Source organism: Octodon degus, unplaced genomic scaffold, assembly GCF_000260255.1.
Source record: "Octodon degus isolate 3935 unplaced genomic scaffold, OctDeg1.0 scaffold00008, whole genome shotgun sequence".
Lineage (NCBI taxonomy): Eukaryota > Metazoa > Chordata > Mammalia > Rodentia > Octodontidae > Octodon > Octodon degus.
The window spans coordinates 236287-262063 of record NW_004524584.1 but is presented as its reverse complement, the minus strand read 5'-3'; the positions used below and the strand labels follow the sequence as shown (position 1 = coordinate 262063).

The following is a 25777-nucleotide window of genomic DNA, read 5'->3' as shown; positions in this document are numbered from 1 at the left end:
AAAGATTTGCAAAACTAAAACAATTAGCAAAATGACAATACTAAGCCATGATCTTTTTAAATTACTGAAAAATAAATGGGTTAAATCTACTAATCAAAAAGACACAGAATGACTGAATGAGTAAAAACTAGACTTTAAGTCAGAAGATAAGAGACAAAAAGATCATTGCATAGTAATGAATGGATAGACTCGTCAAAGGACTTCAACAGTGTTATGGTTTGTGTGTAGTTGTCCCCACAAAGCCTCATGCAGTCACAGGGCGGCTTGGCTTCTGGAGTTTGTGTCTGATACTTGATCCAGTGCTGGGATTGCAGGTGTGAGTGCTACACCCTGGCCCTGGGGCAGGTAATCTGCATTACAATATGATGAGGAGAGAGAGGCTAGCTAGCTGCCTGTGCTGCTGCCACTCCCTTTGCTCTTTGCTCTCTGCTCTTTTCCACTACCATGGAGGGCTGCTCTCTGCCATATGCCACTCTGTCTTGGAGCCAACCGATTATGGACTAAAACCTCCACTAACTGTGAGCTAAATAAGCCTTTCCTTCCTTCATTTTGGGTGTTGGATATTTTGTCCCAGGAAAGACAGAAGAATAACTAAGACAAACAGTTATAAACTGTTTGCATACATTGAACTTTGGAGCACTCGAATATATAAAGCAAATACTAACAGCCCTGAAGAGTAGAGAACAATACAATAATAGCAAAGGAACTTAATATCCTACTTTCAATAATGAATAGATTATTGGTCAGAAAATCAATATGGAAACACTATATAAAAATTATACTTCAGACCAATGAGCCTAGTAGCATACAGAGAACACGTTATCGAATTGCAGCAGAATGCACAGCACACATGAAACATACTTGCTACAGTTTATATCTAAATGACCTCCAAAGCCTTCTGCACCCCTCGGTGGAGCTTTGGGAGATGATTGGACGATGGGTATGTGATACATATTGGTGGATTAGCAATTTAGTTTATAGCTAAATGTGATTTGGGAGGTGAAGTCTGGTTAGAAGAAACGGGTCACTAGGTACATGGTCTGGAAGGGTCTATACTTCCTCTCCTACCTAGACCTCTCTTTGTCTTCTCTGTGCCATGCAATGAATAAGCTTCCTCTGCCAAACCCCACTGCCATGCTGCCCCACCTTGAATCCAGCCAATGATAGACTGAAACCTTTTCAAGCTGTGAACCAAAACCAAACCCTTCCTCCTTTATATTGTTGGTGTCAGCTGTTGTGTCCCAGTAACCAGCAAGTAAGATAGTGCTCCAGGATAGATTGTGAGGCCATAAAACAACCTTCAATTTAAGAAGATTAAGAGCATATCAGCTATCGTTTACAATCACAATGGCATGAAACTAGAGAACAATAACAAGGCAATCAAAATAAGAAAACTGAAAATATGTAAAATTATACAATATGCACCTGAACAACCCACAGGTCAAAGAAGAAATCAAAATGGAAATTAAAAAATGTCTTGAGACAGATGAAAATTGAAACATAATATATAGATCTCAAGATTTAGTAAAGAGCAATTTTAAAAGGAGAGATGAAAAGCTTATATTAAGAGGGGGATACTAGAGTAAGCAATTTATGTTACACTTCAAGGAACTTAAAAAATAGCAATAAAAATTCATAGAAGATACAACAATGGTCAGAGCAGAAATAAATAAAGCAAACACTAGAAAAACAATAGGAAAAATCAACAGTGACTTGAGTGTGAGAAGATGAGCAAAACTGACAAACCTTCAGCTAAAGTAAGACAAAAGAGAAAAGGCTGCCCACTCAGCAATGAAAGAGAAGACATTATAGCTGGTAGCACAGAAAGGCGAAGGATCATAAGGGACAGCCAAGAACAGTACTGTAATAACCAAATAGATAACACAAGAGAAATTACAAATTTGTAGGAAGATATACCCTGCCAAAGTGACTTATTTAAAAATAGAAATGAAAGTATACAGACCAGCAATGGGTAAGGAGATTGAATCAGTAATTTTAAAAGGGGTAATAATCTGCCATCCACGAGAAGCCCAGGACCTGATGGCTTCACAGATGAGTTCATCTGAGCATTTAAAGAAAATCGGTATTTCTTCCCAAAAAACTGAAGAGAGTGGTACACTTTACAAATCATTTTACAAAGCTGGCCTTATACCCTGATGCCAAACTGAGACAAAGACGTTGTAAGAAGAGAAAATCATAGGCCAATATTCTTGATGATCATAGAAACCAAACTAATGCTCTGAAATATTAGCAATCCAAGTTAAATAGCACGTGAAATCAATCATGCTATGATCAAGTAGGATTTATCCCTGGGGTAAAAAGAAGTTTCATCATAAAAAAATCAAATAAAGATGATATATCACCTTACCAGAATGGAGGACAGACAAACACCACACGATCATCTCAAAAGACAGAAAAAGTGGTTGACAAAATTCAGGATTCTTTCATACTAAAAGCTCCCAACAAATTAAGTAGAAAAGCAATGCACCTTAATATGATAAAGGTATAAACGACACACTCACATTTGACATCATACTCAGTCATTTTTTAAAAAAAGTAAAACTTCTTCTCTAAGATCAAAAACAAGACCAGGATGCCCCCTCTTGACATTTCTACTTATAATATAGGGAATCCTAGTCAAAGAAATTAGGCGGGAAAAAGAAATGCAAGGGAGATGGTGGGCTAGCTCAGTTATCTAGAGCACCTGCTTATCCACAGCATGAGACCCACCCTTAGGTGGGCCTAGCCAGCCAGAAGAAGAAAAAAGAAATACAAGTTTTACAAATTGGAAAAGAATAAAATTGTATCTGTTTGAAGATTCCATAAATTTGTAAGATGTGTGTGTGTGTAACCCCAGCAAAAATTGTTATCACCAATAAATATATTCAGTAAACATGCAGAATAAAAAATACACACATAAATTCAGTTGTGTTTCCAACAGCAAAATATTCAAAAAAGAAATCAAAAAATCAATTCCATTTATAATAGCATCAAAAAGAATATAACACTTAGGAATAAATTTAACCAAGGAAATAAAATGTTTACACATTTAAAACTATAAACCATTAAGAAATTATAGAATGTGTAAATGATAGAATGACAATTCTCTTTCATGGATTGGAGGGAAAAGACATTGCCAAAACATCGATACTGCCTAAAGTAATACTAAAGCAATATTCAGTGCCATTCTTATATAATTCCAGTAGTAGTTTTACAATAGCAAAAAAAAATCTCAAAATTTGTGTGGAACTAATACAAAAGCAATCTTAAGAACTAACTAGGGTTGAGGAGATAGTTCAGCAGCATAAATGTCTGCCTGGCAAGCACAAGGTTGTGAGTTCAAGCCCCGGTAACAAAAAAAAAAAAAAAAACCGGAGTCACGACACATTCTGATTTCCAACTGTATTGCTAAATTATAGTAATCAAAACAGTATATTACCAGTATAAAAATGGACATTCAGACTGACAAACAGAATAGAGAACTCAGAAACAAATTTACATATATACAGTTAGTTAATTTTTGACAAAAGCACTATATGCAATATAGAAAGGATAAACTCATTAATAATTCTGGGAAAACCTGTTTTAAAATTTTTTTAAATAAAGTATTAGGTTTCTTACACAAAAATCAATGCAAAATGGATTAAAGACTTAAACATAAGACCTGCAACCAAAAAACTACTAGGTGAAAACTTAGAGGAAATATTTTCACATTGTTCTTGGCTGTAACTTTTTGCCAGTGATCTAATATAAAAAGACAGGTAACAAAAGCAAAAAAATTTAAATGGGTTTCATCAAACTGAAAAACCCTTCTGCACAATGAAGAAAAAATTAACAAAATAATCTAGTTTAAAAATAGGCAAATAGATATTTTTTCCAAAGAAGACATACAAATGATCAACAGATAGAGAAATAATGCTCAATATTATTCATCATCAGTGAAATACAAATCAAAACATCAATGAAATACCATACCACAACTATTAGGATGGCTCTTATGAGAAAGCCATCAGATAGCAATGCAGAGGAAAGGAAACCCTTGTTCATTGCTATTTGGAATAAAAATTGGCACAGCTATCATGAGAAACAATATCAAAGGTCCTTAAAAACTTAAAAATGGAACTAATGTATAACTTAGCAATTTCGCTCCTCAGGGTATATGCTCAGGAAATAAAATCTCTTACCTTGAAGACTGCAGCATATTTGACAACAGCCAAGATGCAAAACTGAAGTGTCCACATACAAGAAAATGACCACAATGCACACACATACACAAAAATGCTGACACTCAGGCCTAAGAGTGTGAAGGCAATTCTGCCACGTGCAACCAATTGGATGGACTCAAAGGACATTTAGTAAAAATAGTCAGACACTAAAAGGCAAGACCTGCATCGTCTCAATTATACATGGACCCAAAAAGAAAGTTTTAGCCTGGGCTAACACAAAATAGAAATGTGGTTAGCAGGAATTTGAGAGTGAAAGAAAAGGGAGATATTAGTGAAAGGGTGCATTCAGAAAAAAGATAGGTAAGCGGGCTGGGGAGATAGCTCAGTGGAATAAGTGTTTGCCTGGCAAGCGCAAGGTCCTGAGTTTGATTCATGGTACCACCAAGAAACAAAAAACAAAACAAAACAAACAGATGGATAAGTGCTGGCTACCTAATTTAAACATGGCAACTAGTTAATAATGTATACTTGAAATTTGCCAAGAGTATGTTCCAACCATCCTTGTAACATATAACACACACAACTGTGAGAGATACATGATTAAATAGCTTTATCATGACAGTCATTACAGTACAGCATTGCACATATTTACATAAAAACAGCCCATCTTACACCTTAAATATATACAATTTTTATTTGTTAACCATGCCTCAATAAATATAGGGTAGAAAACCCACAAAGTTTGTCTAATCCTGTATCTGTCACTGTGTGTGTGTGTGTGTGTGTGTGTGTGTGTGTGTGTGGTCTTCGACTAATTACTTGAATCTTGTTTCAGATCTTCATCAATAAAATGAGAGTTAAGTATTGTCCCTGTGTGGCGTCATGCCCACCCGACCTCATGCAAACACTGTACTCGCTGGCGGACATGACAGGCCACTGTGGGAGGGAATGCCCGCAGAAGGAACAGCAGGGCTCCCAGTGACACAAAGGTGGCCAAAAACCACTTGGCAGATTTCTGCAGTTCTTAATTAGCTGTTTTGCCTCCACACTGTCCAGTGGGCTCCTCACTGGCTAGCTCACAGCCTCCGCCAGTTGCTGACTGTCAGAAGGCCTCCCTAGGGAATAGGAGGATGCCGAGCAGAATGCGTCCTCTAGTCTGTTATTTATTCTTTAAGTAAATGAAAATGCTTCTTTCCTACGTGAATAGTAAACTTTGGAGAGCACCAAAAAGTATGGAGAAGGAAATAAATCAGTCATCATCCTGCCAAAGAAAGCCACTATTAAGAGCTTATACTATTTCCAATAGGTTTCCTATTCCTAAATAAAATTAAGATTACACTACCTTGCTTTCATTTTATTCCCCCTTTTCACTTCAAATTCAATTATATTTTCCGCACTGTGAAATGATTTCACAATCCCTGTTTTAGTGCTGAACAATATTCTCTTTTAATATTAATGTTCTATATTTACTGCCTCTCTTATTACCAAACTATATTTCAATGTGTACATAAAACTTAGATGGCCATATGTGAACAGCTGCAGATCAGTTGCACGTCATTCCCTTGAATCAGTTTTCAAATCAGGAATTGTTCCTAAAGAGCATTTTCAAAGTGACTGACGTAGACTGCCAAGTAGCACCCCAGAATGCTCCCATTCAAACTTCACCTGAAAGATGGCACCGCACCAGTCAGTGTGTTTATATCACTGCCCCCCCCCATGCTTTCTGGATTAAAAGGAAAACAGGCTCCCTCATCACTATGGAATGTAGGCACTGATGTTCTCTAAGGACTAGCTTCGCACACTTCATTTGGACCTGGTGCAACAGGCCTAGGACATTGGCTGTAGCTCACCTACCTCAACTGTAGGCTCAGGTCTTTTGAGAAGTCACATTTAAATGTAGGCGGAAAAGATATATAAATGCAACAGAAAAAAAGAGAAGGCTTTCAACCCATTTTATTTTATTTTATTTTTTATTTTATTTTATTTTATTATTTTATTTTATTTTATTTTATTTTATTTTTTGCGGAACTGGGGATTGAACTCAGGCCCTTGTGCTTGCCAGGCAAGTGCTTATTCTACTGAGCCATCTCCCCAGCCCCTTTCAACCCATTTTAAATAAGTATCTTATACAAATATCACTCTTGCCCAACAACAACTGCTCACAATATTGTACTCTTATTTCAGACCTAATGCTTCTGTGCTTTGAAACCCATTTTCAAGTGCGCAAAGCTGGTAGTGGTAGAGAAAGTAAATTTGCTTCTCAGTCAATTTCATTAGGACTTCTTATGGAAGTGGAGCTGCAACAAATTGAGCAGAGGATTCAGTTTGTGTGTTTGTTTTTCCACCACAATCAATAGTGTTTGGTCTATTTAATGTCACATGGATTGTAAACCCTGCACCTTTCTCTTCTAAGAAGGGTATCTTTTGAGAGCCATTTAACTTTAGAGAAAGAGAAAGTTAAAACTTTTTGTTCAAAATTCAATTTGATGTTGCTGAAACATACTTCTCGTGGTTATATTAAAGTGCTTCCGCCAGAAAGAATTTCTCCCCTGTGGTGACTATAGCCACAAACAAGTTTGTTAGCACAATCCTTGAGGAGCATTACCAACCCAATTCCAAGCCGCTCCAGACCTGTGCAGGCCTTGGACTGAGAAGAAAACAAAATTAGGGGGGAAATGAAAGAGATTCTGAACACCAGAGACAAACCCAGAAATACATAAAACCTATTTTTATTCAGGGATTTTCATCTGACTTGGTTAAAAATAAATGCTACCACAAATCGATAAAGGTAGATGCATTCTTAGAAATAGTCCAGAACAGAAAGTAGACTAGGTTATTCTAATTCTTGGTTGGGTGTCCTGGGTGACTTTGCATTGCATCCTCACCATGAACCAGCCTGGACTCGCCCTGACATACTACTGTATGTAGCTCCTGCCTGTCATCCAGCAAAGCATGGTTTCAATAGCACAGAATGAGTGATGGACCAACTTTTCCAGTGTTTAAAGCATTGCTTAACTTCACCGGTTTTCCAAACAGTTTTGTCTTAGCTCATGCTGTCTTCATTTACATGAGCAACATATACCAGAAATGGGAGAAAGTTTGTTCGAGTCATCTTTTTGCTTTGATCAAATATGAAAATATACCTGAGTATACAATTGTGATGCAATGATTGTTGATTTTTTTGTTGGTCTGTATTTGTGTTTTTAATTTCCATTTTCTTAATGTCATTTCTGGTAAAAGATGATACCATTTGAACTTTACTTTTCTGTCAATTACACCATCAAAAATAATTACATAAAGCAGGCATGCAATTATATTCAGCAAAGGAAGACTTTAATTTCTTGAAATGAAAAACTTAGAAGTGTTGAGTCTTTATTCATTCTTGGTACTCAGTATTGTATTCCACCAAAAATAGACAATTGATATTTTTTTCATTAACTACTAAATATTTATTTATGAATCATATCAAACCCACAGGAAGAGAAACACATAAAAATGGCTCTGAAAAAAATTGTTCTTTTATGAAAAAGAAAAAATGCCTTTTTCCTCAGGATAAGGAACCTGATACTTGGCATAGCTTTTGGAAGGGAGGTCACATGTTTTCTTATTGATTTTACTTCCTATTTGGTAGCAAAATGATGTGAGAAGAGGCAGTGAAAATTCCTGGCAACAGGCCCAGATGCTATAAAATATGTATCAAAACATTTTCTGAATTCTGTCTTTTTCCCAGAAATTTCATGGCAGATGAGCGCTCTGTGCCCTCTATCAGGAACATGGCCACATAACTGCATGTTAGAAAGGAGTTTCCTGGTGACCCATTTCATGTAAGCACAGGTCACGTAGATTCCAGATGGACACTCGGAACCCATCGGCCCACTGCACAGTGAGGTTGCTCAACCAGTGGTCTGGGAACTGACCACTAACGTGTGAGCCGACCACAGGTGGAAGCCATCCTCCTGTTTATCCTTATTTTTACAAAAAGATAAAGAAAGGAGTCCCTTCATCCCTACAAAACCGATGGTGGAGAAGAGATTTTGAAAAAGTAAGTGGGCTTAAAATGATTCTGAGCATCTCTCTTCCTCAGGCAACATCAGGAACACAGAGAAACTGAGCTACGACAGGCAACGCCAGTATGAGATCCTGGTGACGGCCTACGACTGTGGTCAGAAGCCCGCTGCTCAGGACACGCTGGTGCAGGTGGATGTGAAGCCGGTTTGCAAGCCTGGATGGCAAGGTGGGCTGCCTTGATCTGGCTTGTGGGAGGGCAGTGCTGGGCTTGGTGTACACAGGCTGCTAAGTGTGTCTGCAAATCGCCGCAACATATAAGCAGACACATCTTTAAGGTTAGTAATTTTGCTGTGAGAAAAAGAGTAGCCTATTTGTTCTCACAGCTCTTATTGATATTTTATCCCCATTTCACAACTGAGAGTGTCATAGGCAACTAGTCTAACTTCAGTGCTTCCTTTCTCCAATCTCATGAGGTCTTTGAATTAACATTAATTATTTCACAGCACTTAGGACAAATTACTAGTGGTTCTGTTCACTTTTTTCTAAGGGTGCACATCCCAGTGGATGCATTTCAAAGTGTGCCTCACTGCCCAACATATGGAGATGGTCATTATGTATCCTGTGCTCAAACAGATCAAGCAGCAGCAGAGGTGCGAGATCGGGAATCCAGCCTCTGGATTGGGGGACTTCCAAAAAGGTGGAATCAGATAATAGAAAAACAACAACTTTCAATGGAAGTAGAGTTTGCCTTCAGTTTAGATCTTCTAGAATACAGAGACAGAGCACGCGCTCAAGTCACTCTTAGTTGTCGGTCTGTTCTTGACTTGAAGGTAGAAAAGGAAGGCAGGGGCAATTGCACAGATAGCTTTTCCAAAGAATTAAAAGGTCCTTGGAATAAAAGTGGCTCTAGTGATGACGCCAGAGAGTCTGGTGGCTAAGGTGGGACACTAGTGTTTAATCTCTATATGCTGTTTTTGAGCCAGACTACTGGTCTCCTTTGCTTGTGACGATCATGCAGATTCATGTTTATTCATCACTCTTCTTAACTCGCAGTGCTTTGTGCAGCTGCCCCTCTGGGGTTTGTGCTTCTTTTCTTCTCATGATGTGGCTGTTACTCATATTCTTTTTCCTGCCTCTGCCCTTCTTTCCCCTCACTGATATCCATGCATATTTAAGTTACCCTAGAGAGAGTCTATGAGAGCCAGCTGCATCCCCATCAGGCAGGCCACTGTCTGGCCACCATCTAGGTCCTTGGTCAGGCACTCACTCCTAATCCACCATATCAGGCCAGGCTGGAGAAGCACAAAGCAAGGCACCTGTGTCTGAGCAGTTATCAGGGGTTCCTCCACTCACCACTTCTTCCCAGCATAGCATTTACAAGGCCTAAGGACCTAGAAGAATTCTGTCTAATTTACCTTGGAATGTCTCTGGCTTACCATGTCTGACACCAAAGTAGACAAAACAAACCACAAAGCCATATCCAGAGAATGGTCTCCATGTTATTTTTTAGCCTTTGACAATGAGGCACCTAGAGATTTAGGGTTGCGTGTTTATACCTCTATTTAAATGTAATTTCCTTACAGCGTATTTATACTTATGGGTCTGTGTAAATGTAACACTAAATGTATATGAAGGAAACTTGGTCTTACCACTTAATTACTAGTGTGAAGAATTATCGAGCAGTGTAGAGTGTACAGTGCCATGAGTGGCTCCAGCAGTGGCTCCTGAGGGACCAGGGTCCTTGGGTGCCCAGCACAGAACCAGACTCGATGCAGACTTTGGTGATGCTGAATAGATACATGAATGGGCAACAAGACCTCAGTTTTAAAAGTGTACCTTTCTGTGGAACTAAAAGCAAGAAGGAAGTGAAGATTCCCTGCATCCATTCGTCACATAAGGCAGAGTGGTTTAAGCATGGGCAGCATCAGAATGAACTTCAGCCTGGTGGCAGAAGCTGCCAAAGATTGGGCACTGAGACCATTTCCTTTCATCTTACCCCCATATGCAATCAGTAATTCCCTCCCCAGCCATTATCTACTCAGACTTTCAGACCTTAGGGCTTTCAGGCTCTCTGATACACGTAGCAATGGTCAGAGTCACTTCTTGCCACTTCTGTTCCAGACTTCAGAGCTGGAGGGGAGACGTCTCTCCTTCCTCCAGCACACTGGTTCACTTTATTCCTCTACTGAGGAAACCCTCACCTCTGAAACCCCACTGGGCTCTCCCTTCTATGTGAGGTCAGGGCTACATCTGCTTAGCTGTGAATATTGCTTTCCCTGGAAGAATGGACCATACATGGTCCCAGATGTGTATCTTGTAGCTTGGTGTAGCAAACTGAAAGGAGCAACAGCTGACTGGTTTCTTTGCTACCAATAGATGAGGCAGGCTGCCCATGCTATGAAAGGCCAGCAGGTGCCCCAGGAGAAAGGTTGATTTTCTTGGAGCAAATGTGGAATAAATCTTGTACCTTGTAGGAGGCAGAGGAGTATCAAGAGGGAAGGCCATTTAGGGTCCCAGAGAACAGCATGAAGAAATCTGTATGAGTACAGTTCCCAGGATTGTGACTGGGGAGAAATGGGAAGAAAGATTAGAGAGCTCAAGGATAGGCAGGTAGATGGCTGAGATCTGAGCACAAGGTGAGCGAGACCCAAACTCCTAAGACCACTGAGAGGGTCTGCATGTAGCTTTCACATGAGATAGCTCACAGTTCCTCAGAAGCACACAGGACCCTCCCGAGGTGACTGCTCACAAGGAATGCAAGTCACCAAGAAAACACAGTTTGGTGGTTTGCATTCTTGTACCTGTTTTAAGCCATTTCTCTTCAGGCAGGAGGGGGCTGCAGTACAGTGAAGGCAATCCATCACACCCAGGAGCCTCCTGCCCTCCCCCAAGCACTCCCTATCCATGCCTCTCCTGGACTTTGCTGCAGCAGCATCTGCAGCAAGAGTCTTGCATGCAGCCAGCGTCTTCCTCCCAGGCCCTGACCGTAGCCTGTGCCCACCTTCCAGTGAGGCCTCAGACAGGACAGGGGCTCCCTGAGGGCAGAGCTGTACCTCTCACAGCCTCCAAATCACTACTAAGTATAGATCAAAAGTTCACTTGCTAGAGCTGCTCTCCAGTGGGCAGAGGGCAGGTTATGAGGAGTTATGCTGGGAGGAAGAGGGGGAAGAGTAGTTTTGCATCCAAAATGAGCCCAGGGTGCCCAGTTTGTAGATCTTGCTCTTACTTGAGTTTTGTCTACTGTGCTATATTCTGAGATTGTAATTCTGAGTTGGAAGTAAGGTCAGTCCACCCTTGAGGGTTAGGGGGAACTTTACTGAAGGGAACCCTCCCATTCTCTCCTGGAAGGGAGGATGGTGGACCTCAGAGCCATACATTTGCTTCATCCTGAGCTTTGAGGACTCGTGGTGTGCTTAGAGGCACTTGTAGCTCATGGAGATGAAGGAATACAGCAAGAAGCAGGAGAGAGATAAACCTTCAGCAGTCCATGTGGTAAAAACAGACTTGTGTCTGGCCTCTCCTACCAGGTGTCTGGATTGCCTTTTTCTCAGTACGTTTCCATCTTGCCAACTGGTAAAACTGTGCCAGCATGGCCCGTGTGTGCTAGCACCCTTTGCAGCAAAGATCTGCACCCATTTGTGGACCAGAGAACTCCAGGGGTGGAGCATCGTTTGGAGCTGGGGGAGCAGCACTCACCTCATGCTGGGGCAAAATTTACAGCAACTAATTACACCTCCCTGTGCAGTATTCATCCAACACTATTGGCAGAGCTTCCCATGGATCGAACCAACTGCTGTTCCCTTCACCTTCACAACAAGGCATCCTATTTAAAATAAAAATGAAACGAGATGCAGCTACATAATTGCTACACTCTGTCTGTTCTTTGGGTTTTGAATAGTTCTGCAGGTGCACCAAATTGCCCCAACTGCTTCGTCATTTGCGCCTTCAGGCCATTGTGAGCAAGGAAGGGTGGAATCCTTCAGAGCAGTGCTTCTCAAACCTGAATGTGCTCATGAATCAGAGGGAGGCTGGGGTAAAATGTGAGTATCAATTTAATATATCTACAGTAGCTCTGGATGCTGCAGGCTCATAGACTTCATTGTGAAGGAGAAAATTATGCAGAAAATATTTACAGAGACACCTAGAGAGCATCTCAGCCTTTTGTGTTGAAAAGAGCAGCATGAAAACGGTTGGTTGAGATTAATTTTCCCCAAGTTATTTGTATCGTGAGAAGAGCTGAAATTGGCACACACACACCCCGTGAGAAAGATCCTGGGAGCGAATGTGTTCCCTCAGTACAGCAGGTCCTCTGTGTGCTGAAGGGCTGGGTGCACTGAGACAAACATGACCTGCTGGAGCTCATAGCACAGAAGAAATGGTGACAGTACTGAGGACAGAGGCCAGGGTGGGAGAGACCCATGGGAGCGTAAGGAGACACAGCGCTCACACCAGGCAAGGGCCCTGTGAGAAGAGTACCTGGACCTAAACTAAGACGGAGAAGCCTTTAGCACTCAGGGGAAGCCATGTGATGGGCCAGGGAAGTAGGAGGGAGTTCACTGTGGTGCAGTATGAGAGGACAACTGGACTGACAAAAGGACCTGATCGTGGAGAAAGAGCTTCCTCACCACGATGGGGACCAGAGACTTTCATAGTCTAGTGTGGTTGGGGAGGACCTTAAAAACTCCCTTGCCAACTGCATAGCTTATGACTGAAAAGTGAAGATTGGGAACTGAGAGACCAGCCACAAAGGATGATTATCCTGAGAGCCTTTGTAAGTGGAATACTTGATAGAAAGTATCTCAAGTCAAGTATTTACTCCAAATCATCTTAAAGTACTGGTTAGCAAAGGAGGTCAGATTTTTCAGGCAAATCTTATAAAACACTATGGGCAAGGGGACAGAGTGAGCAACCAGGGGTGTGGGGCACACAAGGCTCCTGCTAATCCTTGTACAGGCTGTGTTTCAGTTCCCTCTGCAGCTGTCCACATCCTGCCACCCTGACAAGGAGAAAAATGTCCCAGGCCCCAGGGGCCAGCTGGCTTCTCTCTCCCCTTCCAAAAGCGATATTAGTTATGATTGGAAAACTAAACTTCTGGCTTAGGTTTTACTACGTGAAAGCATTGATTTCAAGTCAATGAACGTAAGCCCAGTAGGATTCCCTGATTTTCCTAGGAATAGAGAACTGGGCAGGACTCAGAGTGTAGAGCTGTGTCCATCAGAGGAGTGAATTACGATGTGACCCTTCCAGGGTGATGCTCACAGCAATCCTGGAGAGACAGGCTAATGAAGACCTTGCCTTTCCATCAGCATCCTGCTAGGTATTCCACCATTACAACTTTTTATTTTAACACACAATCCCCACTTAAAATGCAAATACCTCTTGCAAGAGCAAAGGGTCAAACCAGTGGTCAGTGGAATATAGCCTACAAATCTAGTAGACCACTGCTTTTTATACAAATATAAACCCCCCCAAAATGGGTTTTACACTTAAAATGGTTGAAAAACATCAAAAGAAACCATTTCTTAGCACATGAACATTATAAGAAGTTCAAGTCTCCATGCTAGTAAAGTTTCCTTGGAGTATAGACACACAGCTGCTTTACAATTTGCTTCTCCCTGTCCTCCAGCAGTGGAGCTGAGTAGTTTTAATAGAGACCATGTGGACTTCAAAGGCAAAATATTTTCTTTCTGGCCCTTTATAGGGTTTCTGAGCATTGTATAAAGCTACTCTGGTCCATTGACAACTTCATAGGAAGTAGTTTCTTGGATTACATATCACAGTCCAGAATGACAGGGTATCAAATGGACATATTTAGATAGAGTCAAAGTGCATAAATATAGGAGCAAGTAACCCACCTAGAGGACAGAAACAATTCCCATGAAATAAGCAATTCTAACCAGTTTTATGAGGAAAACTAAGTCTAAGAGAGGTTGAGTTGCTAAACCCAAATGTCACAATTGTAAAATGGCAATCATGGAATTCCGATTCGTGTCAGTCTGATCCAGGAGACATTGCAGCATTAGGAGTAAGACGGAAGATAGAAAAAGGAGTTAGAAATTTCCAAAGGGGCAGGCTACAAGTGTTCAGAAGGCTATCTCAGAAAACTTATTAGAAGAGAGACGTGATCTGGGTGCCCGTAGGCAATGAATTTAACCTACCCATTACTCTTTCTATAAAGCGGTGATGAGACTTGCCCGGCAAAGCTAGCCAGAGTCAATGAAACACTGTCCATGAAGCACCTAAGAGATGCCCACAGCATCAATTCTTACACCTCTTGTTGTCTCAGTGCCTGCTCATTTTCTTGATCAAGCTGGTCTAGCAACTCATTCGGAATTCAACCCATGTTTGCAGACAGCCCATCTCTCAGCTGCTGTCTGTGAACCTGAAGTAGCCTGTGGTTGCCTTGTGGGCCCAAGAAAACAAGGTGGGCCTGTGGGTTTTCCTCAACAGTAAATTAAGAATCATAATCCTTGGCTAAACTATTCTATAGAATTGTTAAGAGCCGAAGAACTCCCAATATAAAGATCCTTCACAAAATTTAAATCATTATGCAAAGAATGCAGTGATTAAAATTGGGGAAAGAGATACTGCCATCTAAGTGAGGATGCACAGGCGCACACATTTAAATCCATAGGACTGACTGCACTTGGTGTCCTGGGATCGCATCTGCTGGAATCTTAATGCTTAAGACTGGGACAGGACCTTAATGCTTAAGGCTGGCAGTGCTTAAGGGAGACAATGAGGTGGAAACAGCCCAGTTCTGGGAACCAGAAACTCAGGTTTTGGTACCAGTTCAGCTGTAACTCACTGACAAAAGTCACTGTTTCTTGTGTAAGTGTCCCTAAATGTAAACAAACAAAAAATGCCATCTTGGGGGACTTGGGGCTAGGCTGCTAGTGGAATGCCTTGCTCAGAATGCTCCAAGGGGGTTCAGTGAACACAAGCTCTTTTTCTTTAGTCCTTTTGTTCCAATTTTTAAAATCACAGTGGAGCATTTCCCCCTTCCATATAATTGGCAGTGCCTGAGCTGCATTGGCTACTACAGAATGACCCCGAGCTCCAGGGTTGCTCTGAGCTGCCAGGGGAGCAGGCCAATTGCTGGTAATGAGCCTCGTGGGGCATTGCTCTGTGACTAACAGCCTGTTCTGACATCTCTGACATCACTGATATTGAGGGCACAACCAATGGCTCTGTATAGGATGCTGATTTACCTACCCAGCAGCATCTTCATGTGCTTAAAGACCTGCAGAATCACAGTGCCCAGGCTGCGCCTGGCGGGAAGTGGGCTTGGAGGTCTTTGGGTTCAATAATCCTAACCCTGAAGAGGACAAGCGTGTGAACAGAGTGCCTTCAACCCAAACAGTGCTAAATAATAAAATAACAATAACAACAACAGTCACCTGTGTCTAAGCACTACTATTTGTTTACCAGGCACCCTCTAAGGGCATCGCATGCATTCTCTCTTTCCCACATCCTCAGTGCTTTTTCCCATTTTAAAAGTGAAGAAGCTAAAGTTAAGCCTCTTGCCATGGAGCTGGTAGTATCCAGACCAGTTCATCACCCTGAAAACACAGAGCTCCTGCTCAGTCACCTACAAAGCATTCAAAAGCAAAGCAAAGCACTGCTGTGTCGAGTGCATCAGATGGAAGCTGTTCAACTTTACCTTGTGTTGTATTTGGACAAAATAGGCTTGAGAGAAGATGTGACCTTCAGGACAGAGGTCATGGGGGAGCCATCATGGCTTGCACACAGGCCCACCACCAGGACCTGCCATTCAGCCAGGAAGTCAGGGCCGTCTGTCTCTCTCAGTCTTTTTAGATGACATCCTCTGGACCACAAAGAAGGCAAGGCATATCTGAGAACATAGATGCTAAAAGGGAGAACTATGACTAAAATCAGATCTCCACACTCTACTTCATCTCTCCATATCAATTGCATTTCCCTCATTGCTGGGACAAAATACCCAACACCAAAAATTAAGGAAGGAAAGGTGCATTTAACTCACAGTTAGTGGAGGTGTTAGTCCATACTTGGCTGGCTCCAAAGCAGAGAGGAACATGGGAGAGGGCAGCAGTTCATGGTGGCAGAAAATAGCAAAGAGCAAAGCAAGGATCAGCAGCTATGGCAGCTAGCAAGCCTCTTTCCTCTCCCCAGGGTGAGTGTAGCACTCACACCCATAGCACATTGCCATTGGATCATAAATTAATCACAAACTCTAGAAGCCACCCCATGACTGCATGAGATTTTGAGGGGACACCTAGACACAAACCATAGTATCCATTGTTCTGACACTGCCCAGAGCCACAGCACACTGACTTATTCTACTGTTGGCTCTTCTAAAGAATTACAGTTCTTAGGATGTCTCCCTGCAGGGAGTCCACAGAGTGTAGGGCTTTAGGGTGCTACTTCTAAAGACAGAAAGACATGACTTCAAATCCAAAGCCTACCACACCTTGGCTCAAGGACACTAAACAAGTTACTTAGCTTCTCTCAACCCTCAGCTACAGCATCTGCAAGATCAGGCTACTAACATTAGCTACCTGTGAAGGTTATCATAAGATGGAACTTTGCTTGGCAAGTAGGAATGACCAAACAGATACTAAGAATAAAGAAACTGAATGGGCAGGTTACTAAATAGCAGCCTCTTGGGTAGTTTGGGGAACTGGGCAGCTAAGTGCTATTTATTGGCTGTGTGACCTTGGGTGGGTCATTTGACCTACAGATGTCCTAATAATAAAGTGAGTCTCCTGCTAATCCTGTCCTCAGATGGATGTCATGATTGCTGAGATACCTAGCAGAGCATCTATGAAATTGAGGCTTCCCTTTAGCTCCCAGCTACCAGAAGCTGGGCAGGCCGCCATCCCAGACACCAATGTGTACACCAATGACATGGATTCTCATGAAGAGCATGACCAACAGTCCCTATTATCTTCATCTCATTGTCCTCTTCTCTGAAATGGTCCTAATAGCCCCCTTCGTCCCACATTTTTCTTGCATGGCTCTTGTTTAGAAGGATAAGATGGAGAGCTATGAGCTAGCTGTAGTTTGCCTCAGAGCCTGGGATTTAAGGATATTAAGCAATCCATGACTGACATAGTGCCAGTTGTCAGGTGGAGACCTGACCATGCCCTAGCCATGTAGAGGTGGGGCTGTGATGATGGGCCCAACTAACAAGCTGCCAAAACTTCCACTCAACTGAAGAAACTCCCCAGGATATTCTGTACCAGACCAGAGGTGAGCTCCTGGGTACCATGAACTGGAGGGGTAAGGTAAGGGAAGGAAGGTGAATAGATGACTCAAGGATAGGGATGTCAGGGCAGTGACCAAACCCAGGCCAAGTCAGAACAATAGAGATTTATGGTTTGTGTCTAGTTGTTCCCCCAAAGCCTACTCATTGGGGCAGCTTCTGATTCATGATCCAATGCTGGGAGTGTGTGTGTGTGTGTGTGTGTGTGTGTGTGTGCGCACGCGCTACTCGTACCCTGGGGAGGGGAGAGAAGCTTGCTAGCTGCCAGTGAGCAGGGTGCCTATGCAGCATCAGAAAAGCAGAGGAGCTGAGACCTACAGGTGAATGCAGTTAACCAAGTCCTGAGGGAGGAAGAAGGGAAGGGAGAAGCATCTCTAGGACCGCATGGTGCTCTGTGGTTGCTCCTCCTGGGATCTCCTTACCTCCACTCTCCTCAACATCACTTGCTTTATGATGGATAGAAGTCAGGAGTCTGTAACACATTGTTTATTTCCTTCTTCGCATTTATGAAAGGCTCAGTGAGGTTCTTAATATGGACAACAGATGAAGAAAGAAATGAAATTCTGTGAAACATAATAAGCAGAGTTCTCATGGCCCAAGGTGGCCAGTAGGCCTCAGCAGGGAGGGTCACTTCTCCTTGCCTACCTTAGTCCAGTCTATGTTGCTACAACAAAGTATTTGTAATTGGGTAAATTATGTAGAAAAACGCTTCATATTGGATGACAGTTCTGGCAGCTTAGAACAAGGTGCCAGTATATGCTTGGCTTCTGCTAAGAGCCTCATGCTGCATTACAACGTGGTGGAAAAGCAGAAATGGGAGTGGGTGTGTGTAAGAGGAGCATATGTGTGAGAGAGAGAGTGGGGAGGCTGAGCTGCCTTTTATTAAATCACTTGCATGGTAACCAATCCAGTCCTGCAAGCATGGCTCAACCAAGCATCTGACACACAAACCTTTGAGAGCTAAAGTATAGTCCTGTCTTCCTGGGTAGCCCGCCAGCCTCTGTCCCTGTGGCTCAGCTGCCTTCAGTGCACCCACTGCCAGCAGCCTCTCAAAACTAGCTAATTCTGGGGTCTCGTTGCTGACAACATGATTGGTGGAGGTCATGGTGGGAAAATTTTGTCACCTCACAGTTCAAGGCAAGTGAATTGCTTGGTTGGTCTTATTTCAAGGATAGAAGCCTCTTCGGCTTCCCCCAATACCAGGGTCTGCCTCTGACCTGAGACTCTGTAGCTTTGGGTCACACAGGCAGGTGAGGAGGTGGGCCGTTCCCACTCCTGGGAAGTTTGAGTAAGGTCAGCCTCACATGCACTAAAATTCCCACCTTCATTTCTCAAGGAAATCAGCCCTTCCCCCAGGGCACAGGCCCAGAGGCACATGCTGACAGCATGTCAGCTCCTTTCTTGGCCTCCAAGGCTTTTGATGTTTAGCTTTTAACCTCCATGGGCTATAGCACCCACCTCACCAAACACCAAATAATTCCATGCTGTGTGTAGGCAGGACTCATGCGCACCAGCACGGCCCTTTGACAGGGAAGCTGCGGCTGTCTGCCTGGGCAGGCTCCTTCTGGCAAGGGGAGGCAAGGTGCTTTTCAGATGAAACAGACAAGCACTGCATTCTGCAGAAATTCAAGGTACAGGTGGCAGTTGGGCCACTAACATTCCAATGTGTTCAGTTGTAGTTCATGTGCCTTTGCAAGGATAAGCAATGGCAGCATAAAGATCACCCTAAAAATCCCTCATAACCTAATAATTCAATATTATCAGCATTCTGATAGAGTGCTCTCTCTTCATCCAGTCTCTTGGACTTTGTGTTCTTTTTCCTCCTAAATTCACGTCACCTGCATATTCCCCACATGGTAAAGCCATACCACCTCTTCCAGGACCACAGAATCCTGCCTCTGAGCTGGATTCCAACTGAACATGTCCTTGGAGTTAGATGTGGCTGTGTGGTTGTCAGGTGCTGGCCTGCTCCAGTTTGCTTTTAAATACATTAGTGGATATTTGTGTGCAAAAGTAATAGTTTGAATTTTAACTTAGTTTCTCAGGAATGCCTGTACCAGGCCAAAGTCCCTAAATATTTTGAGGCCCAAGATACACTTGGCCAAGAGTTGTTTAGCATTCTGCACCCCTAGCAGGGTAAGACAGCAGCCTGTCCCCTCACAGGCACATGGACAGGAGGGACTCAGGACATCTCGCAGAGCCTGGATTTAGGGAAGGGGTGAGAATTTGGTTCCAATGATCAAATGTTCACTGGAATAAAAATCCTGCACCCCAGTACCCCCTACAGTCAAGTTTCCTTTACTTAAATCAGTTTTGAACCTGTACAACCATCAGCTTAAAGAGATTAATATAACTGGAGTTTGAAAAATATATATAAGAAATCTTTCCAAAAGGACTAAAAGTGAATGCATAAAAAACTACTTTCCATTGTAGATGCTATTCAAAACCACAAAAGCAAAGATTCTTAAAGAACAGTTGCTCCGTCTAGTGCCAATACATTTGTCCAAAGATAAGAAAAACCGCCTGGGAAATGCTCATGTATATTGAACATGAGAGAGGGAGAAGCATCTCTGTAAATCTGAGAGGAAGTATCCTGGTTGGTCGAGGCAACGATTTCCCCTGTGGGAGAGCTATCTTTCAAAAGAGCTGCTCTCAACTGTCTGCTGCACCTTTGTAGCACTGCTCCTCTGATTCAAGTTCTGTTTGGGAGCTGGAGATCTTCATGAGGAGAAAGCCCAGTGGGGAGATGTCCTGGTTCCTGATTGGCTTATGGCTCCCTTCAGATGGGCAGCCCACTAGAGGGCTTGGATCCAGGGTGTAGGGAAGAGGAGGGGCAGCACAGGCTTTAAGGAGGTGGTGCCTAACATTTGCCAGCTTAGACTTAACAGGGAACCAAGATGCTCCTTTGGGTGTAAATGAACTACAGAGAACACTGTCACTCTCTGCTCAACATGTAGAAGGCCAGGGGTTGCCAGGTGGGATGCAGTGTCTCAATATCTAAGCTGGTTTCCCAGAAGAGCAGAACCCACCCATGGATTGTGTCCCACCCCAGGGCCATGAAGAAGCAACATTTGAAGAGAATCTCAAACACAAAACAGCGATATCTTCAACTCAGAAGAGCTAAAGTGAGCCAGAGGATCCATAGGAAATGCAAAGGAAAGAAAATTTGACCAGAGAAAGGGAGCTAAGGAATTCCCAGAACCCCAGAACCTAGGCACTGACACCTTTCCTCATGTACCTTTGTCATTTACCCCTCAACATCCACTATATTCCAAGAATTGCTTCAGGCACTGGATATTAAAGCACTAACAAAACAGACACAGCCCTTGCCCTTATGGAACTTATTGCAGGTAAGGATCTATAGGTGCAAGCAAGTAAAAAGTCAAAGAAATAAATGAATAGTTAGAAACCAGCATGGTAACCAGATGATGCTGCAATAAGATGGAAGGTGGAAAGTGGCCCAACCTGAATGAGAATCAGTATTCAATTGTATTTATGTGATTCATTGAAACTCAGGTCATCTGAGGCACCTAGTACAGCCTATTACAAATAAAGCTCAGTATCTGGTAATCTGAACAGCTAATTTGAAGACAGCAATGTGCAATATAACAGCCACTGTTGAATTCCTATCATTTTGTCTAGAGAAATTCTGTACTGTTTCTAATGTGTGTGTGTGTTACTATTTTTAGTCAAATAAATAAATAGCTCAGGAGAGGATCCCAAATATCTCCTTTGCATCTCACTCTTTTGAGCCACGGGGTTTTATGGTGATCAGTAAGAGATAAACAGGCCCATAGCCCCCAAGCCCTTCTCTGTTCCACAATTGCAGAAGGGGAGTCCTCCACCAGCCTATGGCAGAGCAGCCCCTTTACAAACTCGGAGTGACTGAGCCCACCATGTGCAATGGTAAGCAGATACAGTGTGATGTTTGCTAGGTAAGCTCCTGGGCTTTGTGCAATCATTTTAGATGCCACTGTTTTAAACTTCCCAGAATGTCTCATTAAAGGACTGGTGAGAAGTTTTGGCCAGTTCACCTCACATCCTGTCTCTGTTAGGATCAAAGTCAGAATCGTCACCTCCTATTCTCACCCAGATCCCACTGACTTCAAGCCCAGAGTCAACCCATTCCAGCAATTCTAGAAATGCTTCCTTTCTTATTCAGTTATATTGGTCTTAATGTTGACCTCAGCACCTGCTCTGGGTTTTCTACAGGAAACTTCTTCATCAGTGATGTCTTCAGAAGTTTCCTCTCTCCAGATTGCTTGCAAGATCTGTGTGACCCATTTGCCTGGACTACCCTGATCTGCCCATTGGTCTTTACTAGGTTATGCTGTGTAACAATCCCCAAAGTCTCAGCAGCCTGCTGCAAGGACATGTTTGTCACTAACTTCTGTTTGTTCCCTGTGTGTCAGTGACAGCTGCTTTGCTCTATGACAGTGCTGCAATCCACAGAGCACCACCCATCTGTTCCATCTTCTCATTCTAGAACCAAGGTGGGCCAGTAGCTCCTATCTGGTACATGCAGCTGTTATTGCAGAAGCTGACGAGTGTGCATGAGTGGAAGCATGATTGCCTCTCACAGTTGCAAGCAGAACTGTCCACCATCACTTCCACCTCAGTTCCATTGGTTAAAGCAAGTTACATGCCAAACCTAAAAGTGAGCACTGTGATCCAATCACTAGTCTCTTGATAAAGGGTTTGGATTTTACAGGTCCTCTCTGGGCCTGCCTTCCCTTCTTACATCTCCCCAGAATGCCTGAAATGGAGGGCTGGAAATAGGGTAAACAGGGTAACACTTATTGGGAAAGAGGAGAAGGAGGTCCACACAGTCACTGTCACATAGTATTACTATTCAGTGAAGGAAAGAAAGTTCTTCAGTGTGAGCTGGCTCTGCATTATGGGTGCACCTCCTCTGCTCATTATTTTCCAGTGTTCAAGGATCCACTCTCAGAACATCCTTCCTTTTCCATCTTGACAAATCTAAAAGGAAAAGGCCTTTTGGCAGCTGAACTACTCTCCCAGCCTGCATTTAGTCAAGGAAAGTTGGAGACCAAATGACTGTTTTACACAATAGATGGCCCTAGCCTGTTAAAATCTTCCCCCCCGTTCTGTCCACTCTCACTTTCCTGGTCCAAGTTCATCATGTGACTGAACAGAGTGTCAATAGGACAGGGACATATAATATTCCTACTGGGAGGAAGGCATAGTCAGGAGCATTATTCCAGGCATTATACCTGCAAGTGGCAGCTTTGTTGATTGGCCCGGTCCTCCACAAGCACTCTGCCTGTACAATGAAACCAAAATCAAACTCATGTGATGTCAGCTTCTAGGCTGTGAGCAGACTCCCCTGGGGCATCCTGGGGATAGCAAGGCTGGGACTCTTTTATTTTCTTTTTTAAATTTTTTTATTTATTTTAATGAGAAAAAATAGTAATGAAACAGTTTTGAAACAGGTTAGTAGGACAGTTACAATAATTAATACATTGCATATTGTTGTCTCTGTAGTAGTTATTCAGAGGATATGATGCAGACACAATATTTTGTCTAAACATTAGTACAAACCTTTCTTCTCACTGAACTATGAGAAATTAGCTATATATCTATCCTTACTATTTTGTACATACATATATATTTTTTTCACTGCAAAATGGTTCTTTATTTATATCCCCCTTTTTTGTTTTGTTTTGTCTTGTCAGAGAGGAGTGTTGCATTGCTGTTAGAGAAGTTGTATTTGGAGGAGACTTTAAAGGACCTTTTCATATGTGGTGCCAGCTCAAATATTGTAGGTACTTGAATTCAGAAAAATAACCCAACATAGTCCAATAGTCTGCAATAGTAGTAAGTTATCAGCTGCACTGGCAATTGTCTTAAGATGTTGACTTGAGCCTTTTATAGCTAAGAATATTAAGATGACACTACATTTTATACTTTGAGGTTATTCTTTTCTGCTGGATGGTTGAGACCAAGTTAAAGAAAGACCTATAAAACTAAAAATGTAACTTTTGTATCTGACAAGGTCAGTCAAATCCCCTCAGGATTTACCCTGAAACTATGTACAGCACCTTGTAGATCTTTTCCCAATGTCAGCCATCTGAATGAACCATGACCATTGTTTGACCAATTTGCTCTCTGTGAAAGCCTGAGAAAATTTTTTCTCCCTAGGTGATGCTCTTTAGGTACACTATGCATCATCAATCACTTTCCTCTTTGGCCCCATAATCTCCTTGATCAGAAAATTTGGGACACAGCTGAGTTATAGGACGTCACAGCACAGGTTCTCTTATGTCCTGAGTCCTCACTGACCTTGAAGGGCTAGAGCCAAAATGTTGGCTATCCTTGTAGCCCCTCTTTTTCTTTAATTTTTGGTCTGCAAACCTTAGTTGTTAAACATCCAAAAGAGAAGCTTAATGATATTGTCACCGAGTAACAGAGGCAGTTGAGCTTAACATCACTATCTGTCTCTGAATATCAAACACCTTAGACATAACGTGGAACTGCTATTTGCCAACAATCATGAATATTTTAACTTTAAATCCCTATAAAATGTGAAAAAGTACACATTTTTACACAGAAATTTAGAAATCAAATCATATACAACTTTGTAATAGGACAATCCTACGACATTTTTTTCTTGTCTCATTTTTTCTTGTTTTCTTTTATTACCTTTTTTAAAAAAAACATTTAATTTAAAGAGTATAGAAATAATTGATATGACATTAGAATCAGTGCACATTTCGAAAACCAAAATGATAAGTATTTCAAGCATAGTTTTAGTATTACACATTGCTATCCTCAGTGTAGTTGCTTAGTTCACAGATATCAGCATATAGAGTTTGTCAGGGTGAGAATTCTACACATTAACTGTTATTTTCAAAAACCTGATGGAGAGTCTTAGGACCATTACCTTAACCATCTTCTTTATATAAATGTATGGTTTTGCCCCAGCCATATTTCCTAATTTTTCTCCTTTCTCTTTCTTCATTGTTTGATACTTAAGTTCTCACTTTCTATTTAACTGTGGTATACATTTCAATTTTTATTTCTTCTTTTGAGTTCTTATGCTAGGGAGACAATATGATATTTACACATGTGGGCCAGGTTTATTTCACTTATGACTATAGCTTCAAGTTGCATCCACTTTCCTATGAAGGCACTGAGACTATTTTTCTTTCTAGCTGAGTAATATTCCATTGTATAAAAACTCCACATCTTTTTCATTTATTCCTCAGGTGATGGGCATTTTTGTTGTTTCCAAGATCTGCCTATCACAGATTGTGCTGCTGCAAACAAAGGCACACATATATCACTATGATATGATGTTTTAAGTTCTTTTGGGACAATTCCAGAAGGGGGATAGCTGGATTGAATGGGATTTACAGTCCTAGTCTTTTAAGGAGTCTCCACATTGATTTCCATAATGATTGTACCAGTCTACATCCCACCAGCGGTGGAGAAGGGTTTCTTTTTCCCTGCAGCCTCTCCAACATTTGTTGTTGGTGGCGTTCTTTATGATAGCCATTCTTTCTGGGATGAGATGGTATCTCACTGTTGTTTTAACCTGCATTTCATGAGTGGCTAGTGATGTGGAGCACTTTTTCGTGTATTTATTTCCCTCTTGTAGTTCTTCCTCTGAGAAATGTGTGTTCATCTTGGATGCCCATCTTTGGGTTGGGTCTTTAAATTTTGGGGCCCTAATGTTTTCCAGTTCTTTATAAATTCTAGATAGCAGACCTTTGTCTGACTTCTTATTAGTTAAGATTTTTTCGAAATTTGTGGGTTGTGGACCAGCCAAATAGCTAAGTGGATTGAAGCTCCTGCAAGCAGGCGCAGGGGCCAGGATTCAATCCCCCAGTTGCTATGGCCCCACCCCTGGGTCTCACTAGAACAGCAACTGAGACTGGGTGTGGTGGTGCACACTTGTAATCCCAGCACTTCGGAGGTTGTAAACAGGAGAAACACTATGAGTCTAATCTAGTACTGAGACCCTGAACACCCTGTACATCCTTCCCTAAAACACAGGAGAAAAAAAAAAAAGAAACCAATAATCTTGGGCAGACCAAATGGTTTAGCAGATTAAAGTGCCTGAAAGCAGGCACAGGGGCCAGAGGTTTAATCTCAGTACTTCCTTGCAGGCCCCAACCCTGGGGCACACTGAGATAGCAATTGAAAATGAGCATGGTGGCATATGCCTGTAATCCCAGCACTTGGAAGGCTGTAAACAGCAGAATCACTATGAATCTGATCAAGTAGTGAGGCCCTGAACACCCTGTAGATCCTTTCCTAAAATACAGGAGAAAAGAAAGAAAGAAAGAAAGAAAGAAAGAAAGAAAGAAAGAAAGAAAGAAAGAAAGAAAGA

General features: G+C 42.1%; 1 protein-coding gene across 1 annotated transcript in view; it reads left to right on the top strand.

Annotated features, from left to right (window-relative positions):
- The window catches only part of Clstn2 (calsyntenin 2), a 710452-nt gene that overhangs the window by 530262 nt on the left and 154413 nt on the right, over nucleotides 1-25777 (top strand). Inside the window, exon 5 of the mRNA XM_004624971.2 lies at nucleotides 8251-8400. Coding sequence (XP_004625028.1) covers nucleotides 8251-8400 — 150 coding nt within the window. The remainder of the gene's footprint in view (nucleotides 1-8250; nucleotides 8401-25777) is intronic.